We start from the raw sequence: 25,716 nt of genomic DNA, 5'->3' as shown, positions 1-25,716 counted from the left end.
CTCTCTCTGCCCCTCCCCCGTTCATGCTCTGTCTCTCTCTGTCCCAAAAATAAATTTAAAAAAAAAAAAAAAAGTTAAAAAAAAAAAAAAAAGAAGCAAATGGTACCAGAATTAGAAATGTTCCATTCTTAGTGCTTCTGAACTCTGATCTTTAGGTCTATATTGACACAGTGAAAGGGAAAACAGGTGGGGGGGAGGGGGGAGCAGAGGATGAGAATATTGCTGGGGCTTGTCATTCCTCAAGTATGTCTACCTGTCCTTAATTGTCACATTCTCCCCTACCTTCACTGATACTTTATTGCCACGATGATGATGTGTTCCTAATGGGAGAGCAAATAAAGCCAATAGCCAATGGCAGGTGCTCTTTGGATGTGAGACAGACACATCTTTCTCTTTCATACTAAAGAACAGTATAGGGGCACCTGGGTGGCTCAGTCAGTTGGCTAAGCATCTAACTTCGGCTCAGATCGTATCTCACGATGAGTTCGAGCCCCACATCAGACTGTCTGCTGTCAGCACGGCGCCCGCTTCCGATCCTCTGTCCCCTCCTCTCTCTGCGCACCACCACCCCCCGGCTTACACTCTCTCAAAAATAAATAAAAATACGGAAAAATAACAAATAACAGTATATAGTACAAAGTTAGAGCTCTTTATTCAGACAGTAAAGCCCAGCAAAGTGGGAGGGCTATGCTGTCTCCATGGCAACAGAAAGTCTCATAAATGTAAAGTTCCTGGCTTCTATCAGACAGACTCTTCCTGGCCCAGAAGAAACAGGTTTTAACTTGATGAGAACAACCCAGGCAGCCTGGCAATAGTACAGAAGGGTGGCTAGCTGTTCAGTCTCTGGTCAGTTCTTCTGGAAGTGCTCAGTGAGCATGTTCATCAGCTCCTGCTTCTTCAACCCGCCCTTCAGCCCATACACCCTGCAGACTTCCTTCAGCATGGGCACAGTGAGCTTACCCAGCGTGCCCTTGCTGACATGGGCCTTCAGCTCCTCTTCAGATAACTCCACTTTGGGTCTTTTGCTTCCAGAACCTTCATCATCTGGGGAAAAAGGTCAGGAGGGAGTGACTGGAAATGCTAACAGTGGCCCTTCCATAGTCTGGGCTGCAGTTAACCATTTTCCATAAGCTGGGATGCCCAGGGGAGCGTGTTTTGATAAGGTAGCTTCATTTAAGCATAAAGTCAAAACCATATCAGGCCTAGAAGGAAGTTCCAAGTAGTGCGGTTGCCATCGGTTTACCCAAAATTGGTGCTCAGTCTGGGGAAGTCATTCCTTCCTTCGTTCAAAAAGCATTTACAGAGCACCGTGTCAAGTACTAAGGCGCCATGCTAGACGATAAGCAAGTGCAGACTGAGTGCGATAAACAAGTAAATCCCTAAAGTGTGCACATGTATGAAGAGCTATGGTAACAGCTCACACAGGGCACTAGGAGTCACTTTTTGGTTTTTTTTTTTTTAATAAATGTTTGTTTCTTTTGAGAGAAAGCATGCACACGTGTTTGTGAGAACAGGGGATGGGTAGAGAGAGACAGAGAGAGAGAGAGAGAGAGAGAGAGATGATCCCAAGCAGGGTCCACGCTGTCAGCACAGAGCTTGATGTGGGGCTCTAACTCACCAACTATGAGATCATGACCGGAGCCAAAACCAAGAGTCAGATGCCTAACTTATCAAGCCACCTGGGGTGCCCCTAGAGGAGTCACTTCTGAGGAGAAGAGAGAAGGCTCCATGGCCACCAACCTAGCCTCTCACAGCTCCATTTCCTTGTAAGGCTGCAAGTTCGAGCCCCACATCGGGCTTTGCGCTGATAACACATATTCTCTGTCTCCTTCTCTCTCTGCCCCTCTCCTGCTAGCACTTCCTCGCTCTCCCTGTCCCAAAAATAAACATTAAAAATTTTTAAATTAAAAAAAATTAAAAACCAGTTCCTGGGTCGCCTAGGTGGCTCAGTCAGCTAAGTATCTGACTTCAGCTCAAGTCATGATCTCACGGTTCATGAGTCCGAGCCCTGCACTGGGCTCTCTGCTATCAGCACAGAACCTACTTCAGATCCTCATTCTCCCTCTCTCTGCCTCTCCCCTGCTTGCACCCTCTCTCTCTCCTTTTGGTCTCAAAAATAAACTTAGAAAAATAAATAAATAACCCAGTTCCTCACCTTGTTTCCTCTTGGAAACTTTTTCTTCAGGATTATAATCAGGTGGGTAGACAAGCTCCTTAAACTCATCCACCAGGGGGCCGAGTCTCTTATCTATTGCTTTAGTTTTAGGCACTAGAAAATCAAAACACAAGAAGAATGAGTCAGGTGAGTCACAAGCCCTGGCTTCCTGTCCAGTTCCAAGTCTACAGGGACCAGAGGAGAAAGCACCTAACTGCAGGGGTTCAGGGAAGTCAGGAAAGGGTCCAGGAGGAGGCAACTAACCTGGTCAAGAACACATTCAACAAAGTCTTCCTAATATTTACCAAGTACCTTCTAACAATTGAATTTAATGAGCACTTACTACAGCCAGGCACCCTTCTCACTGCTTTAAACTTATTTGATCCTCTAACAACCTCTAGGGTAGGTAAATTTGTTTCCTTGTTTTATAGAGGAAAGCAGAGAGGTTAAACAACTTACTCAAGGTCAAACAGCTGGGAGTAATAGAGTTGAGAATGGGGTTAGATTCTGGGGTTTCAAACAAGAGTCCATGCCCCCAGTGGGATTACAGTCTAGTCAGGGTAAGGAGGCAGTAAAAACATAAACACAGTGGCTGGCAATGCCATGATGGAAGGGACCGAACAAAGGCACACTGGAACACAGGAGGGGTCAGGAGAGATTTTCTGCAGCCAAGTCTGCAAAGCTGAGTGTTCTTCCTCAGGCAGGGACTATTCAAAGCAGGAGAAGGCACAGGGTAAGAAATAGCAGGTAACATGCAGCTTGAAGGTAGAATGTCAAGAGTGTAGGAACGGTGAGGAGGCTGGAAAGGCGATCATGGCAAGGTCATGGAACCTTTGAATGCCCACCCAGGTCTTAGACTTTATCCTGAGAGCAGTGGGGAAACTCTGAAGGGCTATGAGCAGGGGAACAACATGATTCCAATTACATTCCGATTACATTTCCAGTTTAGAAATATCATCCTGGGGTGCCTAGGTAGCTCAGTCAGTTGGGTGTCTGACTTCAGCTCAGGTCATGATCTCACAGCTTGTGGGTTCGAGCCCTGCATCAGGCTCTGTGCTGACAGCTCTGAGCCTGGAGCCTGCTTCAGATTCTGTGTCTCCCTCTCTCTCTGTCCCTCCTCTGCTCATGCTCTTTCTCTGTCTCTCAAAAATAAATAGACATAAAAAAAAAAGAAAGAAAGAAAGAAAGAAAGAAAGAAAGAAAGAAAGAAAGAAAGAATCATCCCGAGCTGTGTGTGGATGGGAAGAGGGTGAGACAGAAGGCCAAACCTGGGGTGAGGGTGGAGGGGACAAGGGACCATAAAGTGGCAGAATTGATGGATGTACAGATAGAATGTGAGGTGTAGGGTGGCCAGAGGGAGGTGGCGACCAGCTGGGATGGCAGGAGCATTCCCCAGGACTGATACAACAGAAAAAAGATCTCTTTGGGGGAAAGACAGTATTTTTGGTTTTTTTGTTACCTAACCATTATACGGTTTGTTGAGCTTGAGACCTGAGCTGTGTCACATCAAGGACAGGCATGAGGAGACGAGTATCTCATCATCGCCTCATGTGGCCACGTTTCCAAAGTATTAAGGGAAGATCCTGCCGCCTGGTGTGCCCAGAAGGCACAATGTCACAACCAACCTGGGCTCCTGCTGAGACAGAAGCCCCATGTTCCAGACTATAGGAGTCTCTGCGAGAGCTTTGGTTCTCAACCTGGCAACCAGCTGGAGACTTTTAAAAAATACTGATGCCCAAACCCCACCCCCAGAGATTCTGATTTAAGTGGTCTGGGGGTGAGGCCTAAACCGCCAGATTTTTTGAAGTCTCCTGGATGATTCTGTTGTACAGCCAAAGTTGAGAACCAGTGTGCCAGAGGTTAAGAGCAGGTCTCAGAATAACCTGGAAGGCTTGTTGTAAGACACAGGTTGCAGGGGCCCAACCTGAGTCTCAGATTCAGTCAGCCTGGGAAAGGGCTCAACATGGGCATTTCTGACAAGTTTCCAGGAGACACCAGTGCTGCTGTTCCAGGAAGCACACTTAGAACCACTGGTGGAGTCTGAAAGGCCACGTGGGGAGAAGTGAAGTGACAGAGAAACAGAGGGCCCAGGATCACCTAGTGCACTCGCTCCCATGTTTAGAGGAGAAAAAAAGGGAAGCAGGTCCAGCAAAGGTGTCTTAGGGCACTGTCAGCTCAGGAGAAAAACCAAGACAGCATGGTGTCACAAAGCCAAACAGAGAAAGTGAGAAACAGTTGTGAGTCTTCAGGAAGTTATTTATTCAAAGCAAACCATATCCTGTGTCAGAGGGAAGCAGATACACATCGGATTAGAAATGAGTGAAGAACATAAAAGAACAAGGGTCAAAGGGGTCGGGTGTCTGAGCGGTGGGACACCTGGGGCCTGCAGCAGCCATCACCAGGCAGCTGCAGTTCCGGCCAGAGCCCGGGACAAAGGGTATGGCTGGAGACAGGCTCGCGGGTCACAGACATGAGGGATACAGCAGGCTGGGGGAGCAGCCAAGATAACCAACAGAAAGGGAGAGCAGCGGGGCTGAGGACAGAAACCTGAGCCCCTGGAGTTATAGGAAGCGTCAGAGCAGCCAAAACTGTTTTGAAAATAGAGGCAGGAAGAGCAAACACAACTTGCAGTAAAATTACAGGACAGGAGCCAGACTGGAAGAGGCCACGGCCCCGGTGAGGAAGAGAGAGAACGCTGTGGGATAAAGGGGAACAACTGTGTTTTGAGCACTTCCTGAGAGTCAGGACCAAGACGGTGTCAATAGCCTATAAGAACAGTATCGGGGCGCCTGGGTGGCTCAGTCGGTGAAGCGTCCGACTTCGGCTCAGGTCAGGGTCTCGCGGTCCGTGAGTTCGAGCCCCGTGTCGGGCTCTGTGCTGCCAGCTCGGAGCCTGGAGCCTGTTTCAGATTCTGTGTCTCCCTCTCTCTCTGCCCCTCCCCTGTTCATGCTCTGTCTCTCTCTGTCTCAAAAATAAATAAACATTAGAAAATTAAAGAAAAAAAAAAAAGAACAGTATTGCTGTCCCCATTTTACCTATAATGAAACTGAGTTTCGGGTAGATGAAGTAAGATTCCAAGGCTACTCAAGTTAGTAAGTGGCAGAGCTGGGATTCAAATCTGTATCAGGTATTTCCAAAGCGTATGTCCTTCACCACCTTGCTGGAGACCAGGCGACTTACTCCCTGATTTATCTAAAGGCCATCAAGAAAGATGGCTGCTTGGGGCACCTCAGTGGCTAGGTCGGTTGAGCATCCGACTCTTGATTTCGGCTCAGGTCATGATCTCACAGTTTGTGGGATCGAGCCCCATGTCAGGCTCTGTGCTGGTGGCACGGAGCTTACTTGGGATTCTCTCTCTCCCCCTCCCCTGCTTGTGCTCTTTCTCTCTCTGAAAAGTAAATTCACTTAAAAAAAAAAGATGAGCTGCTTAATTCCAAGGTTCCTGTTGGGCTAGATCGGGCTAACAGTCACCACCATAATACAGGTACAATAGCTTTTACATGTCTAGCACTGGGACTGTTTTGTCTAGTAAAAAGAGACCATTAATAACTGGGAAGTAAGGGCGCCTGGGTGGCTCTGTCGGTTAAGCGTCCGACTTCGGCTCAGGTCATGATCTCGTGGTCCGTGGGTTCGAACCTCACGTCGGGCTCTGTGCTGACAGCTCAGAGCCTGGAGCCTGCTTCAAATTCTGTGCCTCCCTCTCTCTCTGCCCCTCCCCTGCTCACACTCTGTCTCTCTCAAAGATAAATATTAAACAAAAATTTTTTTTAAATAATAATAATAACTGGGAAGCTCAGCAGGCCACACTAATTGTTCTGATCTTTTCAACCTCTGTTAAGAGCCTTCATTAAATCCCATCTGTTGCCCAGCTGATATTTACCTGTATCACTAAACTGTGTGTGTCCTCTTACGAAATACATAAGAGAACCACAATCAAGAAAGGGACTGGCAGCAAGCTCAGAGCTCAACTGAGGCAGCCAGGCAAATCTCCCTGATGCTGGGTAACAAGGATCTTCTGAGGCAGAGCCTACAGTCTGATGGAGAGACAGGAAACACAGTGGTGCAGAGCGAGGGCTCTGGGCCAGACGCACTGGATTCTACACCTGGATCCACTGCTCACTACTTAGTGCCTTGGAGAATTACTACCTTCTCTATTAAATAAGGACAACGGTGCCTACCTCATAGTTACCAGAATTGGATGAGTCAACAGCTAGGACCAAGAGTGCCTGGCACACAGTAAGCGCTCAATAAATGTTATAGGTTATTATTATTATTTTTTTTTTACTTTTACCAACATGTAGTCATGAGGGGAGGGGGCCCGGTTCAAAGGCAGGTTGCAGAAGCCTGGCACACTCTCCTCCTCTTATGGCAGAATGAGCCAAATCTCTTCTGAGACAGTCTATGCTGGCCTAGAAAATCTCTCAGAGAAGGCTAGAAAAACGAGGTTGAGTCTTTGCAGGATGCTAGAAAACGCATCCGTATTTCCAGTCCAGAGTGAAACCGTTACGAAAACCTCCCATGGAAAGAGCTCAGTCCCAGCCTTCTTACATGTCAAATCCACTGCCTGTTCAGGCTCCATCAAATCCAAAGCCAAGGCCTCCAGGTTTCTGAAGTGCTGCTGCAGCACTGGGTTCTCAAAGGCGTCACTTCTAGTAAAACAGTAACATAAATAAATTGAAGCATTTAAACATTAAAAAAAAATAATAACAAAATTAAATAAACCCAACTGAGATACCACAGGCCCAGGGTCAGCTGAGGAAAAGAGCCCAGATAAAACAGCTGGGAGTCTTGTCTCTGGAATCAACTTTTCTCTCTCCAATTTCCAATTTATTGGAATCCAAAAGCCGATCAAAAAAAAAATTGGGGGGGCGGGGTGTGCCTGGGTAGCTCAGTCAAGCATCTGACTTCGGCTCAGGTCATGATCTCACAGTTTGTGAGTTCGAACCCCACATAAGGCTCTGGGCTGGCAGCTCAGAGCCTGGAGCCTGCTTCGGATTCTGTGTCTCCCTCCCTCTCTGCCCCTCCCCTGCATGTGCTCTGTCTCTCACAAATAAAAATAATAATATTAAAAAAAATTTTTTTAACACTTTATTTTTAAGAGGCAGAGAGAGACAGAGCGCGAGCAGGGAAGGGGCAGAGAGAGAGGGAAACACAGATTCTGAAGTAGGCTCTGGGCTCTGAGCTGTCAGCACAGAGTCTGACGCGGGGCTTGAACCCACGAACCGTGAGATCATGACCTGAGCCGAAGACAGATGCTTAACGGACTGAGCCACCCAGGTGCCCCTAAAAGCTGACTTAAAAGCTAACAATCCCTGCCCGTCTGTCTGTCACTGGAAGCTGTGGGCAGAGAGAGAAATGGAGAAGGCAGAGCCATGGAAGTTAAAAAAAAAAAAAAAAAAAAAAGACAAAGGAGAGGTGGTAGGAGATGGAGAGAAAGAAACTGAATACTTTTTCTTCCCACGATCAGCAGCAGCATGGGAGTAAAATAATCCTCTCACCCCAGGAGACGGTTCCAGAACAAGGCCTGACACTAACCCACTGCTCACCTGTAATTGAAACGGAGCTTCTGAACAATGGCCTTCATCTTGTCTATCTGCTCTGGATTTGCCATGACTTTTTCAGTAAAGGGCACCTTCCGTTTATCGTCGGCATAGGGTAAGAAGACAAGCTGGAAGCCTGAAGAAAGGACATTAGTTTCCCAAGATTTGACTCAACAAACGGTTTCAGTTGTGGAGTCGCCATTTGTCTCTCAACTTCACACTCACCCTTCTATGTCCCATGATGCTGGGGCTGGGACCCTGCCAGCCCTATTTCTCCTCTATCAGCTGATTCCCATTAGCAGCCTCCAGAACAGAGAGGGAGGCGGGAGCCTCCCGTAGCTGCCGGTTCCTGCCGGCAGTGGCCCGGCCAGGGCTCTTCACGGGCCAGCAGCAGCTGGATCCAGTCTCCAGCTTTCTGGACACACCCAGAGCCAGCTAGACAGTGCCCCCTCCCTGGAGGGCTGAGACCCAGCTCCATCAGGCCCTCCTCTGAGCCTCAGCCTCTCCCCTCTGTTCCCCCACCGCCTCCACACACAAAAAGTAAAGAGGAAGGGTTATCAGGCCGATCTTGTTCCAGTTTTCTGTCAGGTTCTAAAAGGCTGCAAAATCTAGGCTGGAACCGACTGCTGCCGCCAGGTGAGGGGCCCTGGCTAGCAATGCCCACGACACTGAGCAAGAGGAAGGAGCAAGTCCCTCTGCTCTCCTCTGCCCTACAGTCTCGCTCTAAGCACTCACTATGGACGGAGCCTCACTGCGAGCCAGCTGGCAAAGGAGGAACCCGAGTTGGAGAGTCTCGGCCTCAGCAGCACAGAGCATAACAGGAGGAATTTGGAGCGGACAGACAAGAGTTTACTAGCTGATATGCAAAGCTATTCCTCAGGATTTTGACAACCAGGGCTAGAGATATAACATATTCAAAGAGTTACTTTATAAAGTTCATTTAAAAAAAAAAAGTTGGGATTTCTTCTTTTTTTTTTTTTTTTTTAATGTTCATCCATTTATTTTTGAGAGAACAAGCAGGGGAGAGGAGACAGAGGGAGAGAGAATCCCAAACAGGCTCTGAGCGGTCAGCACGCAGCCCGACGTGGGGCTCAATCTCACTACTGTGAGATCATGACTTGAGCTGAAATCAAGAGGTGGACGCTTAATTGACTTAGGCTCTCCACAAAATTCATTTTTATTAACATGGCTAAAAAAAAAGAAGACTACCTTCTCTTGGCTACTTTGGGCTAGGCACTTGTACATTTATTAACTTATTTCAAATGTGAAACAACCTGAAGAGAAAGGTGTTCCAGAATTCTCATCTTTACAGGCAAGGAATATAAACAGAAAAGTTAAAATTATTTGCCCAAGTTAGCCAGGTGACGTGTGGCAGAGACGGGCCTGAAACAAAAGAAAGTAAACTTTTCCACACATAAGAGTAAGATGTGGTCAAGTATGACATCAAAACCCATGGTCTTTCTACTACACATCACTGCCTTGGTGTATGCAGAAGATAAACCAAACATTAAACATTGCAAGGGTGGGGCGCCTGGGTGGCTCAGTCGGGTAAGCGTCCGACTTCAGCTCAGGTCACGATCTCGCGGTCCGTGAGTTCGAGCCCCACGTCGGGCTCTGGGCTGATGGCTCAGAGCCTGGAGCCTGCTTCCGATTCTGTGTCTCCCTCTCTCTCTGCCCCTCCCCCGTTCATGCTCTGTCTCTCTCTGTCTCAAAAATAAACGTTAAAAAAAAATTTTTTTTTGAACATTTCAAGGGTGCCAAAGAATTGCTTTTGGTAAAGAAAAGTATCAGCAGTGAGCTATCAACTTGGTCACTAACCTGCCAACAGTCCCTGTGCAGCCAATTCTCGACTGTGGCTGTAGAGCTGCCTTGTGCAGCTGTACATGTTGTGCACTGCACAACCATATTTGGCAGCTTTACCTGGCTCTGCATCTGTGTCATCTGTGAAACCCCGAAAATGCACAAATGCCCCATTCCTGGAGACTATGGTTCAGCAGGTCTGAGTTGGAATCCTATGAGTGATTCCAAAGTCTGAGCAAAGTTCAGTAGCACTGAAAGTATCTCTTCCACATACCTGGGGGAGTCACCTGAATTTTCTGGTCATCCAGCTCCTCTTCCTGTGGCAACAAGACCACAAAATAAGGAGGGGTGTTCCGACGGGGGGTGTATCTGCACACCGCCATGACCTCCTTCTCCAGACACTTGGTGAGTAGAGCACTGAACAGAGTTGAGCTCCCTAAAAAACAAACGGCCCAAGGATCTGCATCCCAAAAGTGTCTCCTTTTTTCCCTGGTAGCTCATGTTATAAGCCTACAATTTCTCTCCCATTTTCTTAAAAGGGCTTGTGATACTTCAACAAGTGAGGTGTGAGAAGCCCAGAGCTGACGAGCAGCAGAGGCACAGAAGGGAAGAGAAAGGGATTAGATGCCTCGAATACCCCATTTAGAGGTGTGAATTATTAACATTAGTTCACTTTTACTATATTTAGGCTGACAATGTAAGTAAGCCCCAGTTACTAATGAAAGCCAATCAGGTCAAATCCAGGGGGTTCATTAGCTACAGCACAGAGGAATAGAGGTCTGGACAGCACAAACCCAACGACCTAATTCGTATCATCTTTAATTGCCGACACGAAGGAAGAAACTGGTTTTTCTTCTTTGTTAACTCTGTATCTGATGCCTCAAAGAAAGAATTCCATAGGAAGTAAGTTTTAAAAATACTAATTCCGTATCTCCCCCGCCACCCTCCGGATACTCACAATGCATGGCAGTGTATTATAGGTCCTAAAGAAATCTCTTTGACTTTGTTTAGTCCCAAATTTCCAAAGCTTATCTGACCAGAAACACTTTCAAAATACCCCCTTAAGCCGTCCTATCCAGTCTGCAGGCAGCTCGCTCGGTAAACTACCTTCTGTTACTCATTCATTTACCCTTGATCGAAGTCACATACCATTTACCAGGGACTCCTCGGGGTACACAAAGAGGGAGGGCCTCAGGTAATGGTGCTTCTTCAGCATTATCAAGGGCTTGAAACCGATGAGAATCAAGCCTGGTTCATCAAACCGTTTCAGCTCTTCTGTTTCCTCTTTCTCTAGCACAATCTGACGATTCCCATAGATCTAAAGGAAGGGGAACACGAGGGCCACATAAAGCGGCTACGTGGAGATACTTAGTTGATCCTTGGTTGGTCCTTACCTTATGCAAAAAAAATCTCAGGTTCTCTCCCACATTTTGTATAATGAAAAAGGACGACTCATTTGATTTTAATTTTAGATACCAAATCATTCCTCAGGTTGCACAAAGGTGAGAGAATGAGGGAAGACAACGTTCTGCGTTCTCAGTCTGTCCTTCTGATTACGAAAGGCATACGTGTATCATTTCAAAGCATAGGAGAAAATTTCGTTTGGGGAAGGGAAAAAAACCCCAAAACTATCCCTAAAAAAGTGCGGTTTACATCTAACATACTTCCTTCATTCATCTCCCTAGTTGATTCTAAAGCATTTTCTGCTACCATACGCAAGCAAGGAATTTAACTATTAGAACAGAATGCAGAGTGGTCAGGGCTAAAGTTTCCACTGACATCTCTTTCAAACACTGGCTCTAACTTTCTAGCTCTCAAGGTATTAATGATCTAGATGCCTGGCTGGCTCAGCCAGTGAAGCATGTGACTCTTAATCCTGGGGTTGTAAATTCAAGCCCTACATTGGGTATAGAGATTACTTAAAAATAAAATCTTTAGGGGTACCTGGGTGGCTCAGTTTGTTAAGCGTCTGACTTTGGCTCAGGTCAGGATTTGTGGTTTGTAGGTTTGACCCCCACATCAGGCTCTATGCTGACAGCTCGGAGCCTGGAGCCTGCTTCGGATTCTGTGTCTCCCTCTCTCTCTGCCCCTCCCCAACTCGTGTTCGGTCTCTCTCAAAAATAAACATTAAAGAAAATTTATAAAAAAAAAGATAAATAATTAAAAAAAATAAAGTCTCTTAAAAAAGATGATCTAGAGGCACCTGGGTGGCTCAGTTGGTTAAGCAACTGACTTCGGCTCAGGTCATAATCTCACGGTTCATGGGTTCAAGCCCAGCATCGGGCTCTGTGCTGACAGCTCAGAGCCTGGAGCCTGCTTTAGATTCTGTGTCTCCCTCTCTCTCTGCCCTTCCCCCACTTGTGCTCTGTCTCTCTCTCTCTTAAAGATAAATAAAATGTAAAAAAAAATTAAAAAAAAAAAAAAAAAAAAGATCTATATGCCATAGTTCCAAACAGTAATGGCTTTATGCTTTAACAGCTTAGCTACAAAGATGCATACATACATGAAAGACACTTAACTAGTTAGGCTGATCAATGTCTCCCTCCCTATTGACTCTTCAATGGGACAAAACTCAGTAAGAAAGCAGGCCTACCTGAGACCTCTTGGTGTCACTAGGCAGAAGCAAACTGCCTGTGTTTACATTAAATGTCCGGGTCTTGGTTTTCACTGGTTCATTGGTTTCCCGATAAAGTCTCACTGGAGGAGGTCTGTAAGCCTTCTGGACCAGATTATAAATGCCGACAGTGAGCGCTATATCTTTGCTGAGTTTAAGCTTCAGGCTGGAGGAGAGAAAAGTATAAAAACAAACAAACACGGGACTGAAAGATTATGCTTTCCTAGCTAAATTCTACTCTCTCCAATAATCCAAATTCTTAGAATATAAATAGAATACATTTCCAGTAGAATTGTCAGTAATCTCTTGAAAACTGCTCAAAAACTACAACGGTCATATTCTCGTATGTTGTAGAAACTAGTCTAAAATGAAAGCCTCATATGAACCTTCAGAAAACAACATAGGGGAGCCCTTAGGATTCTAATGCCAACACTCTCTAAAGATAATCTAGGGTGCCTAGGTGGCTCAGTCGGTTAACTGTCCAACTCTGGATCTCAGCTCAGGTCATGATCTCACGGTTCATGGGTTTGGGCCCCACGTCGGGCTCTGCACTGACAGTGAGCAGCCTGCTTGGGATTTTCTCTCTCCTCTCTCTCCACCCCTCCCCTGTTAATGCTCTGTCTCTCTCTCTCTCTAAGTAAATAAATAAACAAGAAAAGAAAAAAAGAAGATAACCTAACAATCTGGTTCCTATTGGTCTCAGGTTTATAAGAAATCAGAATAACTTGGGGCACCTGGGTGGCTCAGTTGGTTAAGCATCCAACTTCAGCTCAGGTCATGATTATCATGGGTTGTGGGTTCAAGTCCCACATCGGGCTCTGTGCTGACAGCTCAGAGTCTGGAGCCTGCTTCCAATTCTGTCTCTCTCCCTCTCTGCCCCTCCCCCACTAACACTCTGTCTCTCTCTCTCAAAAATAAACATTCAAAAACTTAAAAAAAAAAAAAGAAATCAGAATAACTTAACAACAGGGAAAATAACTAGCACTTTCTGAGTTTTTGCTCTATACTAGGTATTGCTGTTATCCACAATTTACAGAGGAGAAGAAAGCAGACGATATACTAGTGCATGCAACTGAGGACAGCGTTAGGCCACAACTGTTTACCCCAAGCAAGCAGAGAGCTGTGTTATTTTGGAAAACTAGCACACCAGCTCTTTCCAGAGAAAAAGAAGCAAACAGCTTGTCCATCCTGAAGTAAAGCAAGTGTTTTAGAGGAAGACAGTGAGCCACAGCCCAGAGGTAAGTATTCAGGGAGGTCAAGGCAATGCGGTGCTTAAGATTAAGTAGGGGACTTGTGGGCAACTAGCCCAGGTTCGAGCATACCTGGAGAGCATGCGCTTCTTGGTCTCCTTGGCTCGAACCTTCCTCAACAGGTCTTCCAGCTTGCTCGACTCTTCAAAGTGAACCCCGAGGTCCTCATCGTCTGCTATGCTGATGATATCTCGATAGAACAAGGATATGTCAAAGCCCCCACGTTTCTTCAGGTGCATCAAGTCCAGGAAGATACCTGGGGCAAGGACAGCCAAAAGTGAGGGGAAAACAAACAGTTTTCATCAAGTGAGAATTTTTTTCAGTGGAGCTCAAATATGCAAAGAACTCGTGGGATTATTAACGTTTTCAGGACTTAAAGAATCAGTAAGGGAGTCAGCTGCCATAATGACAACTTACTCAAACCACTGCCACGCCTGGTAGCATGAAAAGTCAAGAAAAGCTCACTCTAGGGGCGCCTGGGTGGCGCAGTCGGTTAAGCGTCCGACTTCAGCCAGGTCACGATCTCGCGGTCCGGGAGTTCGAGCCCCGCATCAGGCTCTGGGCTGATGGCTCAGAGCCTGGAGCCTGTTTCCGATTCTGTGTCTCCCTCTCTCTCTGCCCCTCCCCCGTTCATGCTCTGTCTCTCTCTGTCCCAAAAATAAATAAACGTTAAAAAAAAAAAAAAAAAATTTAAAAAAAAGAAAAGCTCACTCTAGTGGAGCCCTTCAGAAAGCCAATGGCCTAAGGGCACCGGGTTTCAGGTCGTCATCTCATAGTTTCGGGAGTTCGAGCCCTGCATTGCAGAGCCTGCTTGGGATCCTCTCTCTCTCTCCCTCGCTCTCTGCCCCTCTCCCACTTGAGCTGTTTCTGTCTCTCTCAAAATAAATAAATAAACTTAAGAAAAAAAGAAAGTTAATGGCCTAGTTATTTTTAGCAGGAATGTTATACCTGTGTAACTTCATTTTATTCTTTTATTTCACTCTGAATGGTGGAAAGCAAATGTTTGACATCATCTATAGAGAAGTAGTAAGATTAAGTGCCAACTTAAAAGATCAGGGAAAATGCCAACCTGTGTCACGGAGATCCCCAGCTTTGGTCCTGGCCCGGCTGGCTCTGGCACTGTCATTGCCATGGGGGTCATCTTCATTGGTGAACAGCATGATCCTCTTATGGCTCATCTTGACCTGGACATCGCTAAAGAGGTTGGCACAGACCCACAGCACTTCACTTAGTGAGTAGTCAGATCCATGGCCAATGAGATCTTGGAAATGTTTTTTCCCCTGCTCCCCCTTAAACTGGTCAAGCTCAAGCACTCGCTTAGCACCTGATCAGAGACAGGAAGTCAAACGGGCAGAAAAATCAGAATGGTGTCAGTGCTGCTTTGCTAAGGCTAAAAGAAGAGCCTAGGGTCCTATTCTCACCCCGGAGGTGTTTAACCCACAAAGTCCTCAACCCAGGATCTACCTCCTTCTCCACGCCCCTCTTTGTCCAGGGTAGTGACCTTCCAACGTAAGGGAAAAGCTGATCTTAGAATACTACTGACCTGGATTATCCAACTCCTGTAAGACGTAAATATTTTTGAAATTCACTGAATTTTTATCTTTCTCAGTACCATAGAACACCACCGCCAAGAGATCTTGATTACTGCTTATGATCTTATTGGTATACACACTCTGGATACACTGATAAAAATCAAAATAAAATCCGATTAACACTTAACTACTCACCACTAAAATTAAGCTCCATAAGTGCCTTGCACGTCATAGGTGAATTTATACATGGCATTAGGTTAAGGAATGACCCGTATCTTCAGGAAAGTCATGAATCAGTGAGAGGGATGGGCATATATATTACACTATAACAGAAGGCAGAGTGTGGTAAGTAGATAACAGAAGTATAAGCAGTTCCTACCATAAGAAATCAGAGAATTAAAAACATATATACTCAGGGAGGAAATTCTGCTATAAGGGGGAAAAACAGCCCAGTACTGGAATCAGAAAATCTGGATGTGAGTGAGTCCCACTAATGCCATTTACTTAACTGACTGAGTTTGAACAGGCCACTTGATCCCATCCCTCAAGTAGCTTGATACCAAGAAACAGAATTTACATACATAAAGTAATTACGTATATAAAAGGTTTAGGCTAACAATAATTAGATGTGACCCAACAATAAATCCGTAACTACTAACAGCATTTTTTTTCCTAACAGCATCTTCTGGAATAAAATGTGCTTCATTACACAATTAAATACACCAGTATTCCAGGAAAGTCCTATCTACCCATTTAAACTAAGGTCAGCATCAGGGCACCTGGCTGGCTCAGTCGGTAGAGCTCGCAACTCTTGACCTCAGGGTTGTAGGTTCGAGCCCCACGTTGGGTGTAGAGATTACTTAAAACTAAAATCTTTAAAATAAATACATAAATGAGAAAAGAAACTAAGGTCAGCATCGAGTAAATCAGGGTCTCATAACAGCTGGTCAGTCCTTTGACCTACTTAATTCTGGGAGGCATTGACATGAAGTTTCTGAATGTGCAGAGCTGAGAAATAGAGAGACCATGGCGACACCCCCAACCTGCCCCCATGCCTGGCTGAAGACTCTACCCAGACTTCCTCAAAAGTAATTCTCTCCCTAAACGCAGAACTTAAGGGGCGCCGGGGTGGCTCAGTCAGTTAAGCGTCTGACTTGGGCTCAGGTCACGATCTCATGGTTTGCGAGTCCCAGCCCCGTGTCGGGCTCTGTGCTGACAGCTCGGAGGAGCCTGGAGCCTGCTTCAGATTCTCTGTCTCCATCTCTCTACCCCTTCCCTACTCGCTGTCTCTGTCTCTGTCTCAAATATAAAAAAATAAAACATAAAAAAAATTAATAATAAATAAATAACACATGCAGAACTTAAACTGTGTCTACTCACTGACAACAATCTGCATCGCAAGGAGTTATTCCTGTAAGTATTTGAATCTATTATCTTTTTATTGAAGTATAGTTGACATGTTACAGCAGTTCCAGGTGTACAACATAGTCACGTGACAAGTCTACACGTTATGCTTTGCTCACAAGTGTAGCTACCATCTGTCACCATATAATGCTATCACCATACCATAACTATATTCCCCCTATGCTGTATTTTTCATCCCCATAACTCTTTTTTTTAAGTAGGCTTCACACCCAGCACAGAGCCCAACACAGGGTTTGAACTCATGACACTGAGATCAAGACCTGAGCTGAGATCAAGAATCACTCGCTTAACTGACTGAGCCACCCAGGCGCCCCTCGTCCCAATGACTTTTAATCTACTTTGAGGAGCCTATAAACGTTTACAAAAATCTGTGAGGGCTTCTTTTAGGTTCTAAGAATTAAGAAAAAAAAAAAAAAAAGAATTTGAGAAAATGTTTTTTCATTGCTTATTAAATACATTATACTCATCCGTGAATGTCTCAATTATTTGCTATATGATACTACATTTTATTCTGGGTTCTTTTTTTATGTTTATTTTTGAGGGGGGCGCAGACAAAAAGGGTTCTTTAGGCATTGAGGTTTCTAAAACATTTTTTTAAGTTTGAATTTATTTATTTTTAAGAGAGAGACAGAGAGAGAGCAGGGGAGGGGCAGAGAGAGGGACAGAGTCCCAAGCAGGCTCTGCACAGTCAGCGGCATGTTACTCAGGCATCAAGGTTTCTAAAAACCCTTTGAAATTACATGCAGAACTATGACTGTATCTTTTTGGAGAGAGGGTACACAGCTGTCATCATATCCTCAGAGAGGTCCATGAGTCCAAAAAAGGTTAAAGCAGTGCTCCTCAAAGAGTAATCTCCAAGCTAGTAACAGCAGCATCACCTGGGAACTTGCTGGAAAGGCAAATTCTTGGTCCCAGCACTAGACTTTTACAGAATCAGAAATTCTGATTGTGGGGTAAGTCCCTGCAATCTGTGCTAGCCCTGTGTGGGATTCTGAAAAACGCTGCTTTAAAGTTAAAGTTAAGGACTGTTCTCTTTTTTTCTAGATGCAAGATATTCTGATTTGCCCAAAACAAGAACTGCTTGTATACAAATTAGAAAATGAGAAGCTTCTGTTTGGTTCCAAACTCTAAAAATATAAGATATACAATAAGTCTTTGTAATTCTTCTGTATAAAGAAATGGTAATCTTTTGTTTTATTCTTTTTTTTTTTTTTTTTAAGTTTATTTTGACAGAGAGAGAGAAAGAGAGAGGGAGACAGAGAGAGAAAGAGAGGGCAGGCGTATGAGCAGGGGAGGGGCAGAGAGAGAGACAGAGACAAAGACAGAGAGAAAATCCCAAGCAGGTTCTGCCCTATCACTATGGAGCTTGATGCAGGGCTCGAACTCATGAACCAGGAGATCATGACCTGAGCAGAAATTAAGAGGCAGACACTTAACCGAATGAGCCACTCAAGCGCCCCAAGAAATGGTAATTTTTTTGAGGTAAAATTCACATAACAAAATTAACCATTTAATTTTTTTTTTTAATTTTTTTTTTTCAATGTTTATTTTTGGGACAGAGAGAGACAGAGCATGAATGGGGGAGGGGCAGAGAGAGAGGGAGACACAGAATGGGAAACAGGCTCCAGGCTCTGAGCCATCAGCCCAGAGCCCGACGCGGGGCTCGAACTCACGGACCGCGAGATCGTGACCTGGCTGAAGTCGGACGCTTAACCGACTGCGCCACCCAGGCGCCCTTAACCATTGTATTTTAAAGCAGACTCCATGCCCAACATGGGATTTGAACTTACAACTCCAAGATCAAGAGTCTCATGCTTTAACGAATAAGCCAGCCAGGCATCCCCAAATTAACCTATTTTATTTTATTTTATTTTATTTTATTTTATTTTATTTTATTTTATTAATGTTTTATTATTTATCTTTGAGAGAGAGAGAGAGAGAGAGAGACAGAGTATGAACGGGGGAGGGGCAGAGACAGGGGGAGACACAGAATCCAAAGCAGGCTCCAAGCTCTGAACTGTTATTACAGAGCCCAACACGGGGCTCCAGCTCACAAACTGCGAGATCATGACCTGAGCAAAAGTTGGATGCTTAACTGACTGAGCCACCCAGGCGCCCCACCAACACTTCTTAGTATCCTTTTTTTCCTCTCTATATTATAGCCATGCTAGTGACTTGTGATACCTCACTGTGGTGTCAGTTTGCTTTTCTCTAAGGACTCAGATGTTGTGGGTCTTTTTGTGGGCTCCTTGGCCATCTGTGTATCTTTAGAGAAATGTATATTCAAGTCCTATGCCCATTTTTTAAAAAATGTTTTAGTGTTCATTTTTGAGAGAGAGGGAAAGAGAGAGACACACAGAGCACGCATGGGGGAGGGGCAGAAAGAAAGGGGACACAGAATCTGGAGCAGGCTCCAGGCTCTCAGCTGTCAGCAGAGCCTGATGTGGGGCCCGAACCCACGAACCGCGAGATCATGACCTGAGCGTCCTGAAGTAGGACGCTTAACCAACTGAGCCCCCCAGGTGCCCCAAGTCTATGTCCATTTTTAAATTAGATTGTCTTTTTGTTGTAGTATTTTTCAACCACAGGTAATACTCAACTTCCAAATACCAATTACAAGAAGACTCACTTTGACACCGTATCTGCTGGAACTTTCTTTCTTCATTCACACTCACACCTCTACAGGAGGAGCCTTCCTGTGCTACCAGAGCTAACACAGAAGGTAGGAGCAATGTATTACTAGGGTCTGAAGTTCAAACACAAAATAAAACAGGCCTGTTCTCCAGCACTGCTACCCTTTTTTATCTCAGAGTATAGGTAGCATTCCTGGGAGGCTAACCACTAATTATCATTCACCAACAAATTTTCAGAGTGCATAATTTTTTTTTTTTAATTTTTTTTTTTTCAACGTTTATTTATTTTTGGGACAGAGAGAGACAGAGCATGAACGGGGGAGGGGCAGAGAGAGAGGGAGACACAGAATCGGAAACAGGCTCCAGGCTCTGAGCCATCAGCCCAGAGCCCGACGCGGGGCTCGAACTCACGGATCGCGAGATCGTGACCTGGCTGAAGTCGGACGCTTAACCGAATGCACCACCCAGGCGCCCCTAGAGTGCATAATTTTTAAAGTGGTGTTAATAATTTTTTCTTTCATTTCTTTTTTTAAATAAAATAAAAGGTAGTCTTACCTGGATGCTCATGTCAAAAGGAGTCAGTTCAACTTCACTCTGAGATTCAAACATGGCCTTAGAACCATCAACCAAAAAAATCAAACTATCTCTTCCTGAATATGTATATTCTCCTATGGGGGAAAAAACAGGAGAAAATGTTTGCTCTTGTGCTCATATTTATGATGTTTATTATTATTCATATAAAATAGAAAAAATCCCATTACAATGCCCACTCTCCTCCCAAGAGTAACCACTATCCTGATTTTTATTTATTTATTTTTTTTTTTAATTTTGTTTTTTTTCAACGTTTATTTACTTTTGGGACAGAGAGAGACAGAGCATGAACGGGGGAGGGGCAGAGAGAGAGGGAGACACAGAATCGGAAACAGGCTCCAGGCTCCGAGCCATCAGCCCAGAGCCTGACGCGGGGCTCGAACTCACGGACCACGAGATCGTGACCCGGCTGAAGTCGGATGCCCAACCGACTGCGCCACCCAGGCGCCCCTATCCTGATTTTTAATAATCATTTCCTTACTTTCTTTATAGTTTTATCGTCCAAGTGAACATTCCTGTCTAAATTTTTTTGTTAGTGTTTATTTATTTTTGAGGGGGGAGGGGCAGAGAGAGAGAAGGAAATAGAGAGTCTTTAACAGGCTCCAGGCTCCGTCCAAGCTGTCAGCACAGAGCCCAATGGGGGGCTCGAACCCATGAACCGTGAGATCATGAGCTGAGCCCAAGGCGGACACTAAGCCTACTAAGCCACCCAGGCACCCCCAAGTGAACATTCCTAAACACTAGTTTTGACTTGAAAAAAAAAAATGTTTTTGAAGCCTCTTAATCTATAGATACCCCTTCCATCTTTTGTGTGTTGTGTTGAAGAACCAGAATGTTGTGTTATGTACAGTTTTCCACATTATGGATTTTGCTGACTGCATTCTTTTGGCATAGACAGACATAGTCCTCTGTCTTTTCTACTGAGGACCTAGAGAGGCTTCGTCAGATTCAAGTTTCCTATTCCCTTTTTTGGCATCATAGGCGATGTTTAGTTTTAAAAAAAAAAAAAAAAAAAAAAAAACCACATAAAATATCTGGTTGTCTCCCTTTTTGACACTGCTGCTTTCTAATACAATAAATGTAATTGCCCATCTGTAAAACAACACGATTATGGGTCAAGACCCCTAAACAAAAATTCTACCTTGACCCAGTGAATTCTACCTCTTAGCAATCTAAAGAACGTAAGATATGAAAAATCCCTTATGCAGAATTGTCCACAGTGTTGTTTATTAAAGTAAGAAATTGAAAATAACTGGGGCACCTGGGTGGCTCAGGCAGTTAAGTGTCTGACTTCAGCTCAGGTCATGATCTCACAGTTCATGGATCTGAGCCCTGCATTGGGATCTGCACTGACAGCTCTGAGCCTGGAGCCTGCTTCAGATTCTGGGTCTCCTTCTCTCTGCCCCTCCCCAACTTGTGCTCTCCTTCTCTCAAAAATAAATAAACATTTAAAAAAAAGAAGAAGAAAAGAAAAGTTTTAAAATAAAAGTAAAAGTATTGGGGAGAAAAAAAGAAATTGGGTCACCAGAGTGGCTCAGTCGGGTGAGTATCCGACTTTGGCTCAGATCACCATCTCACAGTTCATGGGTTCAAGCTCCGTATCCGGCGCTCTGAGCTGACAGCTCAGAGCCTGGAGCCTGCTGCAGATTCTGTGTCTCCCTATCTCCCTCTGCCCCTCTCCCCACTCATTCTCTCTCTCTCTCTCTCTCTCACAAAAATAAACTTTAAAAAATTTTTTAAAAATTGAAAATAACTAAAATGGGGGCACCTGGGTGGTTGAGCATCCAGTTCTTGGTTTAAGTTCAGGACATGATCTCACAGTCTGTGGGTTCAAGCCCTGCATCTGGCTCCATCCACGCTGACAGAGCAGAGCCTGTCTGGAGTCTTCTCTCTCTCCCTCTCTCTCTGACCCTCCCCTGATCTCTCTCTCACTCTCTCAAAATAAACAAATAAACTAAAAAAATTATTAAAAAAAAAAAAACTAAAATGTTTAACAGGAGGCAGACTGAATAAATTATAGTACATTTAAAATGACTTATGAAGACAACATATATATAATTACATGGAAAAATATATCTGTAATTCATTAAGGAAAAAAGGCAGAACTCAAAATTGTGTATATGTGCTTAAGATTCTCTGTATATATGGGAATGCAAGCTGGTGCAGCCACTCTGGAAAACAGTATGGAGGTTCTTCAAAAAACTAAAAATAGACCTACCCTACGACCCAGCAATTGCACGACTAGGCATTTATTCAAGGGATACCGGTGTGCTGTTTCGAAGGGACACATGCACCCCCATGTCTATAGCAGCACTATCGACAATAGCCAAAGGATGGAAAGAGCCCAAATGTCCATTGATGGGTGAATGGATAAAGAAGATGTGGTATATATATACAATGGAGTATTACTCCAATCAAAAAGAATGAAATCTTGCCATTTGCAACTATGTGGATGGAACTGGAGGGTATTATGCTGGGTGAAATTAGTTAGTCAGAGAAAGACAAATATCATATGACTTCACTCATATGAAGACTTTAAGAGACAAAACAGATGAACATAAGGGAAACAAAAATAACATAAAAACAGGGAGGGGGACAAAACATAAGAGACTCATAAATACGAAGAACAGAGGGTTACAGGAGGAGGTGTGGGAGGGGGGATAGGCTAAATGGGGAAGGGGCACTAAGGAGTCTACTCCCGAAATCATTGTTGCACTATATGCCAACTAATTTGGATGTAAATTTTAAAAAGAATAAAATTAAAATTAAAAATTAAAAAAAAAAATCAAGCAGATATTCCTCGCTATTTATACAATAAATAATAACATTACTAGTGATGTTTAGTTGAATTTTCACAGATTTTTTGAATTATCAGAGCTGATTTTTTATACTATCTGGTCTACCTTAGAAGACTTATAGTCTTCTATAGTTATAGAAGGTGCTATAACTTCAAATATACTTTTTTCGACAGGAACGTTTATTCAGGTTTTAACTTAGACACCACTTTCTTCAGAGAAGCCTTCCCTGACCACCCTAGCTAAATCAGTACCATTCATTCTCTATTATGAAATGCTAATTTTATCTTTGTCACTGCCCTTATCAATACTTGGCATTAATTTATCTACTCCTTGGCCTGGCAAGATCTTCAAAAGTAAGGACTTTGTTTACCCCATTGCCAAGAGCAGTGTCAGGCCCCACAAAGAGCTCACGCTTGACCAGTTGATTGCTGTGTACTAATAGAGCATTTCAAAAGCAAATAGTTAACGTGAATTTCATGTTTACATTCTCCTGGTGTGACTTTTACTTTTTATTTAATTCCAGTATGGCTAACATACCGTGTTTAGTTTCAAGTATACAATATAGTGATTCAACAATTCTATACATTACTCAGTGCTCATCATGATAAGTGTAGTCTTTAATCCCCATCACCTATTTCACCTATTTCACCATGCCCCCACATCCTTCCCCTTTGATAACCATCAGTTTCTTCTTTATACTTAAGAGTTTGTTTTCTTATTTGTCTCTTTTTTTCTTTATTCATTTGTTTTCTTTCTTAAATTCTATCTAAGAGTGAAATCATATAGTATTTGTCTTTATCTGACTGAGTTATTTCACATAGTACTATACTTTCTAGAAATATCCATATTTTAAAAAAAAAGATTCTCTGTGTATATATGTTTAAAAAAAAAATAGGGTGCCTGGCTAGCTCGGTCAGTAGAGAGTGCAACTTTTTTTTTTTAAACATTTATTTATTATTGAGAGACAGACACAGAGCATGAGCAGGGAAGGGGCAGACAGAGGGGGAGACACAGAATCCGAAGCAGGCTCCAGATTCTGAGCTGTCAGCACAGAGCCCGACACGGGGCTGGAACTCACAAACAGTGAGATCATGACCCGAGCCGAAGTCAGTCGCTCAACCGAGCCACCCAGGTGCCCCTAAAGCATGCAACTCTTGATCTCCAGGTTGTGAGTTTGAGCCCCAAGATGGGTGGAAAAATTACTTTAAAAAAATCTTTCAAAATTACAAAAACTAAAATAAAAATTTTTTTAATTTAAAAATAAAAATGAAATGAAAAATATATCACTATGATTAACTATAAAAAATCAGATACAAAACAAAAAAAAAAAAAAAAAAAAAAAAAACCACAAAACCCAGACGTACATAGTTAGGAAATATAAGAATGAAAGATCTATGAAGGAAAAATGCAAAATGCCAAAATGCTGGTAGTGGCTGTATTAGGGTGGTAGAGTATATAGATTACAGTAAATTTTTTCTTTTATGCTCTATATTTCTTACATTTGTCCTTTTTATTTACCTTTTAAATGTTTATTCATTTTTGAGAGAGAGAATGTGAGCAGGGGGAGAGGCAGAGAGACAGAGGGGGACAAGGGATCCAAAGCAGGCTCCAGGCTCCAAACTGACAGCAGTGAGCCAGATGTGGGGCTCAAATTCACCAAGGGTGAGATCATGACCTGAGCCAAAGTCAGACACTTAACCAACTGAGCCACCCAGGTGCCCCTGTTTCTCACTTTTTTTTTTTTTTTTAATTTTTTTTTTCAACGTTTATTTATTTTTGGGACAGAGAGAGACAGAGCATGAACGGGGGAGGGGCAGAGAGAGACGGAGACATAGAATCGGAAACAGGCTCCAGGCTCTGAGCCATCAGCCCAGAGCCCGATGCGGGGCTCGAACTCACGGACCGTGAGATCGTGACCTGGCTGAAGTCAGACGCTTAACCGACGGCGCCACCCAGGCGCCCCTGTTTCTCACTTTTAGTAAAAACACTTTAAAATTGTCTTACCCAGGACTTAAATCAACCAGTATGTAGATTACATGTACCCCTTATTTCTCTTCGTTTATCCTTTGTCTTACAGTCTTGTCTGAACATATACTCCCAAACCTGGAAGCTATGGCGAGGGAATGACTCTTATAACTGTGTTGCTAATGTTTTCTCTTTGGTTGCTGCAGCTACTGTAGTACTACAGTACTACTGTATTACTACTGAGGTCCTACGATGAGTAAAATAACTTTCCTGGGTGAGGAAGGGTCTTACCTGGGCCACCTAAAGTGACTCAAAGGATACCAATGCTCGGAGTCAGTTATTGGAGCTAATAGTTGTCAAGCTACCAGTACCCAGTAAAAAGTTCAAGGCTAGGAATGTCCCATAGACTAGAGCAGAATCTGAATAAAAGAGTCTAGGGTAGCTCTGCAAAGTTCAAAGGGAGAAAGCACTGGACATTGGGGAGAGAAGGGTGAGCCATGAAACAGCAGAAATAGACAGGGAAAGGCTTTCTTACACACAGAACAGCAAAGGTTAAAACCACTTACCACCTGCTTCAAGGCCCTCTTCTTCTTCTTCTTCTTCATCGCCTTCGTTTTTGTAATAAGACTCCCAACCTGACATAGCGTTTACTGCTCACCCGGTGAAATAAAGTTATGATCAGTAACAAGCAAATTTAAACCTAAAAAATATCGAATCCTAGGCTCCTAAAGTCTCGAGATTATTCGTGAGTAATGTGGAAGCGGATCCTGCTGCCTCCAGATCTCTCAGTGATTGAGATCCATTAGTCATGGGCATCATTCCAGCAACAGCTTCACTGCAGCTATCCCTTAGGGCCTTTTGGGGGCTGGTGGTGGCCCGGGTGGTCCTCTGATTGGTGTGCTGGGGCAGCCCAACCTGGAGGTCCCGTCTGGCCTCCGGCACCAGCTGGACATATGATATTCCTGCTCCAGAATAATCCGCCCTCCAGCGAACCCACTACTCTACATCACGCCCCAAAATCTCCCCCAACGCCTCCTCCAGCCACGCCCAGCGGAGTCTCAAACGTAGGTGGGCCTCAAAGGCCAGGTGCCGCCCCCTACGGAAGACGGAACTGGGACCAGAAACTGTCTCTACCACGCAGGTCCGCACGCTTTGTGCTGGCCCTGCTCCGCGGTAAGGCAAGAAGGACGCGCAAGACTCAGAGAGCGAAGCAGGCCGAGGGCGGCCCTGGCCGGAAAGCAATGCACGCAGACAACACTCCCAAACCGCCTACCTTAGGTGCAAGAACAGATCAATTTGGACAGAAGGCAGGGTACCGCGCACGCACGGGCTCTAGTTCTCGCTCCCAATCAACGTCCCCTACGTCATCACGCACAGTGCGCGCATTTCGCGTCAAATTGACACGCCCACCTC

At 44.4% G+C, this 25,716-nt stretch overlaps 1 protein-coding gene across 2 annotated transcripts; it reads right to left on the bottom strand.

Annotated features, from left to right (window-relative positions):
• Nucleotides 1-628: 628 nt before the first annotated feature.
• XRCC6 (X-ray repair cross complementing 6) lies at nt 629-25,682 on the bottom strand. Of its 2 annotated transcripts, XM_047867623.1 has the most exons (13): nt 25,577-25,682; nt 24,870-24,953; nt 19,505-19,617; nt 14,903-15,041; nt 14,429-14,683; nt 13,432-13,615; nt 12,089-12,275; nt 10,645-10,813; nt 9,770-9,931; nt 7,702-7,831; nt 6,704-6,804; nt 2,156-2,269; nt 629-1,044 (listed from the first exon to the last, which is right to left on the bottom strand). In XM_047867623.1, exons 2-13 carry the CDS (start codon nt 24,943-24,945, stop codon nt 848-850), a joined length of 1,827 nt encoding a protein of 608 aa, XP_047723579.1. In that variant the 5' UTR covers nt 24,946-24,953; nt 25,577-25,682; the 3' UTR covers nt 629-847. The 2 variants fall into 2 exon arrangements, with proteins under 2 accessions (XP_047723579.1, XP_047723580.1); XM_047867624.1 differs by lacking the exon at nt 25,577-25,682 and having other exon boundaries at nt 24,870-25,564.
• Between the last annotated feature and the right edge of the window lie 34 nt (nt 25,683-25,716).

Source organism: Prionailurus viverrinus, chromosome B4 (genome assembly GCF_022837055.1).
Source record: "Prionailurus viverrinus isolate Anna chromosome B4, UM_Priviv_1.0, whole genome shotgun sequence".
NCBI classification, from domain to species: domain Eukaryota; kingdom Metazoa; phylum Chordata; class Mammalia; order Carnivora; family Felidae; genus Prionailurus; species Prionailurus viverrinus.
This window is presented reverse-complemented; position numbering and strand designations above follow the sequence as displayed.